General features: G+C 36.6%; 1 protein-coding gene across 4 annotated transcripts in view; it reads left to right on the forward strand.

The window, feature by feature from the left end:
- The window catches only part of TAX1BP1 (Tax1 binding protein 1), an 81162-nt gene that overhangs the window by 53766 nt on the left and 14616 nt on the right, over nucleotides 1-12780 (forward strand). For 3 of the 4 annotated variants that reach the window (XM_063325085.1, XM_063325084.1, XM_063325086.1), the window contains 6 exons: nucleotides 1694-1921; nucleotides 3237-3383; nucleotides 4636-4729; nucleotides 5886-6004; nucleotides 7261-7386; nucleotides 9297-9368. In XM_063325085.1, coding sequence (XP_063181155.1) covers nucleotides 1694-1921; nucleotides 3237-3383; nucleotides 4636-4729; nucleotides 5886-6004; nucleotides 7261-7386; nucleotides 9297-9368 — 786 coding nt within the window. The remainder of the gene's footprint in view (nucleotides 1-1693; nucleotides 1922-3236; nucleotides 3384-4635; nucleotides 4730-5885; nucleotides 6005-7260; nucleotides 7387-9296; nucleotides 9369-12780) is intronic. The other variant, XM_063325087.1, reaches the window with a different exon arrangement.

Genomic DNA, 12780 nt, shown 5'->3' on the forward strand with positions numbered 1-12780 from the left:
CCTGAAAAAGGATAAGATACCATGTAAACAGACTAAGTTGACTGAGAACTCAGCAATAAGTGCCAGTAGGACTTATAAGGAAGAGGCCACTTTTGCTATGCAGTGTGGTGGCAGTGTGGTGTAGCAGGAGTGTGAAGTTGCTGAAGAACTGGTATCTGTGCTGCCGTGATCCAGGTGCGGTTACTTCAGACTAGTTTTAGTGTGGTGCTACGTATAGAATACCCATTAGGTGTTTGTTCCTGAGGTACATCTTCCTGTTTCATTTCATCCAAAAGGAATGTAGTTTCTATGCCCTGAGACTGTTCTGTCCCGTGATCTAAAGTGTGATAGGTAATAGTGGAATTGACTGGGAGTTTTGCTTTGCAGATGTGCTCTTGATCCAAACTAAAGAGTTAATTTAGACACAGCCTTTGAGGCCAGCATGGAAAAGTCAGTTTATGCAAGTGACTTTATCGTGTGTATCTTGTCAGTTTCCTACAGAAAAGGCAGTCTGGATCTCAACAGAATAGGAATTGTGTTAAAGTAATGTGAGTTACGAATATAAGATTTAAGTAGAAAAGTAGTGCTGTTGAGATGTTTTAGTCTTTGACTGCTGTGCAGTTTTGCTTCTGAATGTGTTAAACTACTACTGAAGGAAGAATATGTAGGGAGTGTGTGTTCTGGTATGGAAGCAACCAAATGTTTGTCATTTACTAATCTTGAAGTGCTTGTGATGTTTCATCTTACGCTGTGTGAAACTGCGGATATTTACTGAAATATGTGACTGATGCATCACGTGCTGTAAAAATAGCAAAGGGACAGGACTAGGGCATTTCCTAGTCCATCCATCTTCGTAAATGTTTACAAAATATACTAGTTTTCCTCTGGACTTAATAACATAAGTGATTATTCAAAAATTAACAAATAATGGACTAGAGATACCTGAATTTATGTCTAGACTCAAGAATATGAGATGATTATGCCTTCAGGAAGCCCACAGGCTGCAAGTAGCTTTGAAATTTTATTTTTTTTTTGGTGATCCTGGGCTTCTCTGAGGAATGAGAAGCCAGTAGTGCAGCTTGGTCAGTTGGCCCTTGGGCTGCCCTGTGGAGCTGCAGCAGTGCTGAGAGTCTTAGTGCTGCATGCTGCAGCTTGCTCTTCATTACTTTTTGTTGTTATTTCCTTCTGAGTAGCCTGTTTCTTGGGAAATGCAGCTGTGAGGAAAAACATCCCAAAGCTGCTTTATAGTGTCTTACATCAGCTGGTTGTAGGCATTGTAAGACTTCTTGCTCTGTTGTTACCTGCAGTGTTTTACTGTGGGATAAACTTTGGGTTTGAAGCTGGATGGCCATTTGTGCATGTTAAAAGTTCTACGATCACAAGAACAAAAATGTTTTGGAAAACAGAAAGACTATTTTTTGGCATATGTTTAAAACTAAAGCTGAAAATACAACAAAAATCCGGTATAGATAAAATAATAATATTTAAATTTGCCTTTATGTCACAGCAAAATATGTTTGAGCACCAACTGTCAGCAAAGAAGGCAAATGGGGAAAATGGTGTACTTGTGTACTACTACTTGGTTTAGTGGTTTTGCTAAAGCCACCAGGAAAACTTGATTTTTCTTTCAAATGTTTCTAATCCCTGTACCAACTTTTATTTAAGCTTCGAATTAAAAAATTATGGATTCTCTTCCCTCTCTTCTCTTTCCCAGGACGATGCAAGTATTTTAAAAGAACAGCTTCGGAAGGCTGAAGATCAGATTCAGGCTAGCAAACAAGAAGCTGTCCTAATGTCAAAAGAGCTGAGTGATGCAGTAAATGTGCGAGATAAGACGATGGCAGATCTTCACAGTGCACGTCTGGAGAATGAAAAAATGAAAAAGCAGCTTGCTGATGCTTTAGCTGAACTTAAAAAAATCACAGCTTTGAAAAATGAACAGGTAAGTTGTCAGTATTTAGTACTGAAGTTAATCTGTATTTATGAAACCTGTGAGAGCTAGCTTTGCTCAAGTTGGGGAATAAAATATGTTTCCGGATGTTTAGTACAAATTATTATCAAATTCTCTTCTGGCACTCAAGTTGCTACCTTAAATCAAATGCACATTAGGTGATTTGGAAGGTTGGTAAGAAAGAAGGTTTCTGCTACTACTTAACAGCAGCTCCCTTCCACGCCCAGATTATTTTCACAGAATGACACAATATTTATCTATATTATTTGGAATCCTCTCCCTTTACTAATTCTTTTTTGTGAGCCACAGTAGCATTAAAAATTCATTCAGGTAAGAATATAGATTGATTTTTTTTATTATGATCTTTCCTCATTGATGAATTCTCTCTTGATTCTTATGAGTCCCTACAATATTTGTGATTGAAGTTAATTTGCTTTAGTATTTAAAGTATAAAAATATTAATGTAATGGAAACTGTCCTGACTTTCTTCATCTTGGATAAAAATCTAGTGAGCAATTTTAAGTTTCATTATTCTGACTTAAGTGGGTTTTGTACTGGATCTTCCATAACTGCAACTGTATTGGATTAATTCACTACAGCAATTTAATTACTGTTCAGCTCAATATATTTTTTTTCAAAATAGTGTAGTAAATAGGAAGTGAATAGTACAACCCTCAAAAGAACTATTATATTTACAGTATCCAAGAATGACGTTTTTTTCTAAGAATTTAAATTATATACAATGTCTTTTAAATGCATCCTGAAAGTAATAGCAGATCATCTGTATGACTCAAGTTACCAGAAAGTATCCAAGTATGGTGTATATCCAGTTGGTAAATGTAGTTTGCTTAACTCGTGTATCAGTGTTACAGCTCAACTGAACCACTTCCAGTAGAAACATAGTCTGTGGGATAGAATATAGTTGTGGTCTCTCCATTTTTGCCACGTGGCTATATTTGTCTATAAGAGAGCTGGAACACCTTCTGGAAGGTGTTCAGACTTTTGGTATACATTCCAACTTTTGGTATACATTAATCAGCCCATAAAATAAGTCCCTCTTTATCTGCCTCTGGTATTATACCAGTGTGTATTTACTCCCTCAGTGTGTCCTGCTTGAAATGAAGTTCAGCACAGATGCTGTGTCTATCTGTGCTCTACTACTCTGTTCCTTTCCTTCCCACAAAGAAAACAGGAACTTCTGTACTTATGTAGAACTTTATGCTTGCTTTAATTGAAAAAAGATTTTTTGGGAAGTAGTGGTATTTGAACAAGAGGAAGAGTAGTTTCTAATTACTTCTTTTTTCAGGAAACTTCAAACACAGTGGAGCAGGAACTGCGCAGAGAAGTTGAAGATCTGAAGCTTCGTCTGCAAATGGCTGCTGACCATTACAAGGAAAAATTCAAAGAATGTCAAAAACTTCAAAAACAAGTAAACAAGTTTACAGAACAGGCAGTAAGTAGAATGGGAGAAATTGCACTGGCTTTTTGTAACTTTTCAGCAACTACTTAATTTCCTTCTGCAAAACATCGTGCTTTTAAAAAGGATTAAAACATGGAGTAAGCTCTTCAGTTTACCATTTTTTTCCATAAAGCTAAATTACTTCTATGATTCTTTTTAGATAGTTGTTGAAACCAAGCATAGGATTTGTAGTAACTAGTGTATGTACAAAGCTAACAGAGTTTGGATAAATCTAAAAGCATAACATTGTTCAAGGAAGAATTTTGAAAATGAAGCAGGGAAAAAAAAATCCATAATTACTACCTCTATTCAGTACCACCACAAAAAAGCCATCAAATCTCCAAACCCAAAAGTGGGGGAAATGGAGAACTTGGAGAAGGATTTCAAAGTGGAGTGGGGAAAAAGTTTCCATGACATGGTATATAGTTGTATTCCATATGTATTTTTTATTCTTATCGCTCTTCTGAGCTTTGTTCCATAAATAAATGAGGCTTTTGCAATGATGATGTGAGTCTTATGTCACCTAGTAACTGAGCCTGTTAGCAAATTTAAAACAGACTTGTGAGCAGAGTTTTTCAGAATTTTGTGAAAAATGATGTCTGAATTGTAAAGGAGTTCAAACGGGGGAAAAGGTGTATGAGCAATGGGAAGATGTACAAATGTGCGTTCTTAAGAAAAGCAGACTTAAGTATTTATGCTGTCCACAGAACAAATGCAGTAGTTACCTAGCTTTGATCCACAGATTACTTTTTAAAAGTTGTCTTCTCATCCAGAAGGTCAATGGTGAATGAGGTGTCATATCACGAACACCCGTGGCTTTTCCTTAAAAATCTTCCACATATTTGGCTATGTTGTACATCTGCTAACAAACACCAAATTTCACTACTTTGACACCAGAAGTCGAGCACTCATTAGTAATACAGACTCAATTTTCTAATGGAATAGTGGATGTAAGTTGATGGATTTAAGTATAACTTACTCTCCAGAAAATGAGAGTTTTCTAATAATTTGCGTAGAAATTGCTGTTTCCAGGGAAAAAGAACTTCATAATGTAAGATTATTAAAATCATAGTCTGATGCAATTTCAGTATTAGTAGAATTAAATACGTTTGCATATTTATTATTACCTCCTGTTCTAATGAGCAATTCTATCTAGTCCGGTTTTGGAGGACATGGTAGTGCAAGATATATGTTACTTTGTGCTTTAATATAATTAAATACCAAAACAAAATTTCTTTTCACCAAGAAAATTGCAGGGCATCAACAGAAACTGACAGGTGCGTCTAACATTGAGACAGCTACTGCCGTCGTTACAGACAAAAAGTTATCTGCATCTCCAGGTATCAACAGCTTAAATTTTGTCTATTTGTATCAGCCTGAAAGTGTTGTCTATGTGAAGTAGTCCCTAACAGTATGTATAGTATAAAGTAGATGGACTTGTTCTAGTAAAGCAATGATTAGAAATACGAAAATTCATCCAAAAATCTTGTGTCTTTTTTCAAGTAGTAACATTCACAAGTAACTTAATGTGTCTTTTCAAAACAGCTCACTTGATATTTGTTAATGTCGGTAGGAATGAACTCTTCAATTTCTGCTTGATACTTAACACAGAGCCAGGATTGCCAAGCTAATAAACAATTAATTGAAAAAACCAAAATCCTCCCCAAATTTGCAAACTGTGTACATTAGCATGATAATTTTGCAGTCCTCTTACAGTGACAATCCACTGTAGCATTGTACTGTAAAACAGGCAGTAAAATAGGCAGTAGTGGTTTATTAGAAAATTTTTAACTAGGTTATAATTTTTATGAACTGTTAAGTTCTTACAAAACTAATCTTCTAAAACATAAACACAGAATAGGTTAAAACTAAGCCTGGTTTATTTTTCAGTTTAAATTGACAAATGCCAGTAAATACTGACTAATTTTGTTTGTGTTACTTTGTAATTCACACATTCTGCCTATAGAGACTGTACACTGTAATTTCTGTCAGTTCCTCCCATCTTAAGTAAATAAAAGTGTTTCCTAAAGCAAGTAAAATCCCAGCAAGCTCAATTATAGTTTGTGATGGGATGAAGTAGATTGCTGAGGCACTTCATGTTTTTGCAAAAGAATAAAATATCTAGCATGATATCATAACGTATATATTCTGGTGTTTATGTTCTTAGGAGCTAAGGGGAGAGAAGTCTTTCTGTTTTTTTGTTTTGTTTTGTTTTTTTTTCACCTTGACCTTTGTAGTATATGTGTGTGTATATTTATGTTATGTTCATCTTCAGCGTGAGAGAACTGAACACAGACATGCCAGTATGACTGCTGTTCTTACGTATCACTGGCCACATGATACTGATTGTCTCTGATAAACTGTTTGCTTGGATAACATGGAGCACTCTGTTCTTGATGCACTGTCAAACCTGGCCTGTCATCTCTCTTACACAAACTTTATTATGGAACAAAAAAAAATTATCAATATTCTTGTTTTTTTCTTCAATGTTCACAGTTAGCCCCATTTCATCTGACATAGTTTCGGAATTCATGGTAAAGGAGCAAATACATGAAATGAATAAAGAAATTGCTGCGAAAACAGAGAAGTATAAGAAATGCAAGCAAATGTTGGCAGTAAGTAAATGTCTGCTTCGGAAAGCTGAGCAGGAAGTAGCTATAGGTGCTAAGTCTTAAAACCACAAAGCCTACCCAGCTGAGTTGCCTTGCTTGTTTGTGTGATACGCTGCGATTATGGTAGAAATCTTAATATTAGAAAACACATTTTCATTAAGTCAACTCTCAATTACGTGTGATGCTGGAGGGTCCAGACAAAGACCCCTCAGGAAAACCCAGATGCAGTAAAACAAATGAACAAAACTAATGCTATTCCTATGCTGAAGGTTTTGAATACGTTTTTTTTCCATTATCTTTTAAGTGTAATTGATTTTTATAGCAACATGCTGTATTTGATTTATAAGCCAGCTGATGTCTGGAACAAGTATAGCAGTGTTTATCTGATATGCTGTTCAAGTACAATAACTCCTACAAATTTGACTGTCTTGGGCTTTTACTGCGTGTTGACGTCCAAATGGGTGCTGCCTACTAACTTGGGCTCAGTCATACATAAAGGCATTTATATGGTTCTCTGGACCCAAGTTGGCACCAATAGTGCTGTAGCCACAATAGTAACGCCCTTCAAATATTAATACCTGTCAGTCCTAACTTGATTTTAATATAACCAGTTTGTATGTATGTATGATGATGGAGTATTGCATCAGTGATGCTGGTGAAAAGTTGACTGTTGTAGAATTGTTTAAGAAATGCATTCTGGCTGTTGTCTTGTCTCTGTTCGTCTTATTTCTCTTATTTATCATGAGATTATTCTATTTTAATGTGCTCTCCAGGATGTAACAACTGTCATGTAATTCGGCTCATTATCCTGTCTATGGAGAGGCTGCGTTAGCTTCTGCTGGCTATTGCTTCTGTAGTGGTGCTTGAGGAAAGCTTTGCCTTTGACCTTCTGGATGAAAGATATTTAGGGTGTAAAAGTTAGTGTGGGGAAAGGTTTTGTATTGAAGTGAGACACTTGAAAGGATGATCATGATTACAGCGTAGTGTTAGGATACAAAGAAACCTGAAACTGAAGCTAAAGAGGAATTATCGGCTTGTTGAAGAATATCAGGCAAGGAAAAATATGTATTGAACGTCGTTTATGCAGTGCTCGATGGTCCTGTCCTCTTCAAGGTCTTGAGACAGACATGATTTCTTGGACAAGCCATTTGTAAATGGTCTCGTTCTAAAAGCGTGGTTGTACAGTGTAATTGTTGGGGCTGGGAGGGGAAGTCTCTTAAAATTGTAAATATTTCATGACATGGTATAAACTACTTTAGGAGGAGAAGGTGAAATGCAGTATTTATGCTGATGAACTAGCTAAACTGGAGCTGAAGTGGAAAGAACAAGTGAAAACCAATGAGGGTATAAAATTACAGCTAGCAGCGATGGAGGATCAGTATAAAGTAAGTTGCAGATTTTGTTTATGACAATGAATGGTCTCATATTAACATAGTTTCTAATAGTTCAAGTAATGACGACTTTTAATGGTGAAAACCCACTAAATGTATTTTTGCTGTAAGTAGAAATTCTGTTTCGCGCTTGTAGAAACAACACAGACTTGTAATGATTTTTATAAAGTAAGACAGATCTGCTAAGTATCTTACTAAATGGCTGTCAGTCTTTTAATATTGTCGATTTAGACGAACCTCTAAATGACATTAATCTTGTATTACAGAAAAAAAAAAAGGCGGTAGAGAGTTCTAATTCCCTATTACTTACTATAATACTAACAGGAATATTGATTGGTGTGTTTGTCCAAAGCCTTCGTATTGCATGCCGCATTACCGGTGTAGTAATGTCTAATGCATTTTATCTGAATTAACTAGAGAGATGCAAGATGAATGATATATTGTTTTTGAAATCATCGTGAGAGAATTACTTTAATTTGGAGGATCTCAACTGTAGCTTTAGTAGAGTGATGTAACGTGCACCAGAAGTCAAGTGTAATGGGCAGCTTGAGTTTACAAGGGGCCTTAATCTTTGAGGCTTATATTATGCTAATACAGATGTTGAAGTGGCTTTTTGGGTCAACAAGGACAAGGTAAGGGCAACAAATTTCCGTAAGACCAGCTTTTATGCTTGTTTTCAGTCTAGTGGTGATAGTGTAGTTGTCAGGATAGAATACTCTGTTGCCTATTTTTGCCCATTGTGATGAGCAGCGATTAAACTGAACTGTGATTATATCAAATCTAGTAGGAACCCCCTTCCATTAGAAATTACAGCACTTTTTTCTTTATAAATTACTGAATTACCCTACAGCTCATTTCAGCACTCTGTGTAGGCTCTGCTGTCCTTTTTTGACACTTTTCAAAGCTCTAATTTCAGTTTTATAAAATGCATGACTCTTTCCAATTGATTTAATTTTCTTAATTAGTAGTGATCGATTGCCATGCATAATTTAATGTAAAATAAGTTTGTTTTTAACTTCTCAACAGCAGGAGTAATAAATAACTGGTTCCAAAATTGAAGGCATTTTGACTGCAATTCAAAACTTGTTATCATTCAGGACGGTGCAGGTGGGGGAGAAAAAGTGAGCTTTTCTTCCCAGTCGGTAAATTTCTCTCAGACCTGAAGTAGGAGAGGGAATTTCAGATATGAAAAAAAAAAAAAAAAAAAGATACGCAACTTTGCAGAGCATTGAGTTTATATGCTAGAAAAACAAGTGGAGAGGCAGTATCCAAAGCAACCAGAATCCAAATAAAGTAGCCCTTTGTAGAGAAAGATTATTTAAATAATCATTTTGAAGCAAGGAGGAAGCCTGGAAGAACCGTGCAATGTGCCAGTTGCAACTTTTCCCAGAGCACCCAACAGAGACACGAGGTAGATGTTTGTGAAACAAATTTAGTGTCTTTGAAGTAAGAGAAGGTTTTGGTGTTCTCAGTTCTGTGGTAGGACATAAGAGCTGGAGAGAAATGAATGCAATAAATCACTGAAATGGTTGCCAACGGATCCCTTTAGAAATAATGAGATGAGGTTTACAAACCTGCGACTGTTTCTGGGCAGTGGGGTCCCTCCTGCCACTAGTATTACTGGCGTTACTTCTGGTTTTTAACCTGGGATTTTGTCATTCCACAACTGTTCTCTGAAGCGGCATAAAAGACTAATGTGCTCCTATTATCCAGTAGATAGCTTAGGGAGAATTCTTTGGTTTTGATTTGCAGTAGCACTAGATGTTGCATGTAACTATATTAGACAAAATAATTTCTATCTGAAAGATGAACTTAATCACTAAACTTCATGTTTTCACAGCATAACATGCAGGGAAATAGTTCCTGTTCACTAATACAGGAACCTTAAACTTCTTTTTGTATAGGTTCAGCTGGCAGAAAAAGAGAGACGAATAAAGGAACTGGCATCACAGTTGGAACTCTTCACCAGTGACAAGGTATGGTCAGGATTCCTGTTAAACTTTGTAAATTAACACTTGTGAGGCTCTCTGGTTTGAGGAATTGGAATTTATTTTTAAGTGAGAATTTGCTCTTTAAACATACTTTTCCATATCTTTCCATATTTCTTTCTCTCTTTCCATATTTCTTTCCATCTTTTTTTTACTTTTCGATATTCTTTTGGATATTTTGCCAAAACGAATTAGCATTTTAAACTACAAATTCTGTTAATAATACTAATATATTTTTTAAAAGTGTATACCAACTTGCCGAAACTGACTCAGCGTTTGAAAATATTGCCATTTATTCTTCTGTAATAGTGTTTTATAATATTTTCTACATAGTTCTAACAAAAATGTTACAATGTCAAAAATTATTTCTTTGTTTCTGTCTAGAATGATATTCCATCCAGGATCTAAAATAATTATTCTGTTTGCAGATGGGGATACTCTGTGTAAATTAATAATCTGAGATTGCAGCTAGCTATACAGTTCACACGGGAATTCCTACCAGTTTTTGTCCTATATTCCTTTCTCATCTCTGCATTAGTGTTTTTCTACAAGTTTTCAGTGGACTTCCAGCCTCCTTCCTGCTTTACTTCTAATGAAAGAGGTTCAGCCGTGTTGTGTCTAGAGGCTGATACCAGTTTAGTGCTGCTTGTCCAAATAGAAAAGATTATTATTAGCTCATGCTGTAGCCTTTCAGCCTCTAAGGGAGCATCGGTTAACAAAACTTGCAGGAATTTCATTTCTTTGAGACAGACTGTCACTGATACTTGCAGGAGTTACTGGCTGACAGGCAGCACAATTAGTAAACCTTATTCCCTTTGGAATCCTGGCATAAGACGTGAATGATACATACCTAGATTGACAGTTTATTTTTGCCATCACCGTTGGAATTATTTTTGTTTTTATCCAGCGTTGTCCCGTAACTAGAGATGTAGACATTTCAGCAGTATGATCGACAGGTTTTTCGTGATATGTGCATACAACCAAATCCTTTTGACATCTGCTATTTCTTATTGACTGCTTGTAATAATAAGAGGACCTTGACATGCGACAGTAGTGACTTCGGTAAAATACAACTGGAAAAATATCTTTATCAGAAAAGAAAGATACACACACAGTACTCTGATTTTTAAATACTTGATAGAAAATCACAGAATGACAGAATGGTTCAGGTTGGAAGGGACCTTAAAGATCATCTAGTTCCAACCCCCCTGCTCTGGGCAGGGACACCTCCCACTAGACCAGGCTGCTCAAAGCCCCATCCAGCCTGGCCTTGAACACTTCCAGGGATGGGGCATTGACAACTTCCCTGGGCAACCTGTTGCAGTGCCTCACCACCCTCACAGTAAAGAATTTCTTCCTGATTTCCAATCTAAATCTACCCTTTTTCAGTTTGAGGCCGTTACCCCGTGTCCTATCATTACACTCCCTGATAACAAGTCCCTCCCTATCCTTCCTGTAGGCCCCCTTTAAGTACTGGAGGGCCGCTGTAAGGTCTCCCCGGAGCCTTCTCTTCTCCAGGTGGAGCAACCCCAACTCTCTCAGTCTGAGTTCATAGGATAGGTGCTCCAGCCCTCCGATCATCTTCATGGCACTCCGCTGGACCCGTAAAAGCAGGTCCATGTCCTTCTTGTGTTGAAGACTCCAGAGCTGGACGCAGTACTCCAGGTGGGGTCTCACCAGAGCAGAGGAGAGGGGCGGAATCACCTCCCTTGACCTGCTGGCCACGCTTCTTTTGATACAGCCCAAGATGCAGTTGGCTTTCTGGGCTGCAAGTACGAATTGCCTGCTCATGTTGAGCTTCTCATATGCCAGCACCCCCAAGTCCCTCTCCTCAGGGCTGCTCTCAAGCCATTCTCTGCCCAACCTGCATTTGTGCCTGGGATTACCATGACCCAGGTGCAGGACCTTGCACTTGACCTGGTTGAACTTCATGAGGTTTGCACAGGCCCACCTCTCAAGCCTGTCAGGGTCCCTCAGGATGACATGCCTTCCCTCCAGTGTGTTGACGGTGCCACACAGATTGGTGTCATCGGCAAACTTGCTGAGGGCTACTTTCAGGAGTTCACTGTCTAATGAAATTAATTACCATTACTGTTAAACCAGACATTGTGAAATATTAATGCTAATGTTCTAATGTTGGAGGTACCTCTGAGGGTGATATATGACAATTAAAGCTAGGTTTTACTGAAAAGTGAAATAATAAAATGTCTTTATTACATTCAGATAGTATTACATGATATTGTGGAGAAGTTAGGATTCTTCAGATTACTTAAAAATCCAGTATAAACAGAAACTTAGTAAAAACAGGATTTTCCATACTGATAAATTGAAATGAAACTAATATCAGATTAAGCTAGTTAAGCATTTTGTAAAATTCTAGATTCTCAGGTAGTTGGTACTTAAATTTAATAGATCTCTCTCATATTTTGCTAATTCAAAAGGAAGCAAAATAAAAGTTGAGTTTTGATAAATCTAGTTTAGCTGGAGGGAGTAAGTTTAACTACCACACATAAGGAGAACAACTGTAATAATAATGTATGGAACTTATAAAAGCTTGGAACTTTGTCTACTAAATTTATAGATATTTACATTACAAAGAAGAATCAAAAGTGCCTTGCTAGACTGGAACCATGATTTAAAAGGTTGAGCACAGTATAGTAAACAACTTTTCAATTTATACTCCATTATCAGTGTTTGTTTATAAATGTCACCAAACATTCATACTAAAAAGGTTCATTTGCTGTCTCTTCAAACCTATAAAATTACTTGTTTTGTATTTTATTTACATACTTATATAGCCTTTGATTATTTTTTTTAAATTTTTTTTGATCAGTCTCTACCCTAGCCATCCAGCTTCTGGATAAGGCTGTTTTACAGCACCTTTTTACAGTCACTTTGATCTGCGTTCTGTTTTAATCTTATGTGATGCTAAAATTAAAGTATTAATGCCACTGCCTCTCATTCTGAACTGGTTCCATATTGCGGAAGAAATTGATTTTAAAAAGGAAAATCTTAATTTCACCGATAATTAATTGTTCCTGCTTTCTATTGAGTAAAGATTAATTGTTTAGATTTTACACATTCACTAAAACTTTAGGATGTAATCCTGACCATTTAACCCTAACCATTTCAATCATATACACAATTTAGTCTATAAATTTAAAGTAACGCTAGCATAGTTTTATAACGTATCTACAGGAAGATATTTTATTTGGAGAGTGTTAGGCAGAAATTGTGTTGTCCTGTATCATAAGGTTTTTCTAAAAGAAAATACTCATTACTGTTTTTACAGTTAGTGCTCCAAAAAGATAACTTCCCGTAAGCTGCCCTACTGTTTGTAGATACTACTTTTTTCCTATTTGAAAATGACTTTATGATGTTGCCGTTCGAGTCCAAACCC

Source organism: Chroicocephalus ridibundus, chromosome 2 (genome assembly GCF_963924245.1).
Source record: "Chroicocephalus ridibundus chromosome 2, bChrRid1.1, whole genome shotgun sequence".
Lineage (NCBI taxonomy): Eukaryota > Metazoa > Chordata > Aves > Charadriiformes > Laridae > Chroicocephalus > Chroicocephalus ridibundus.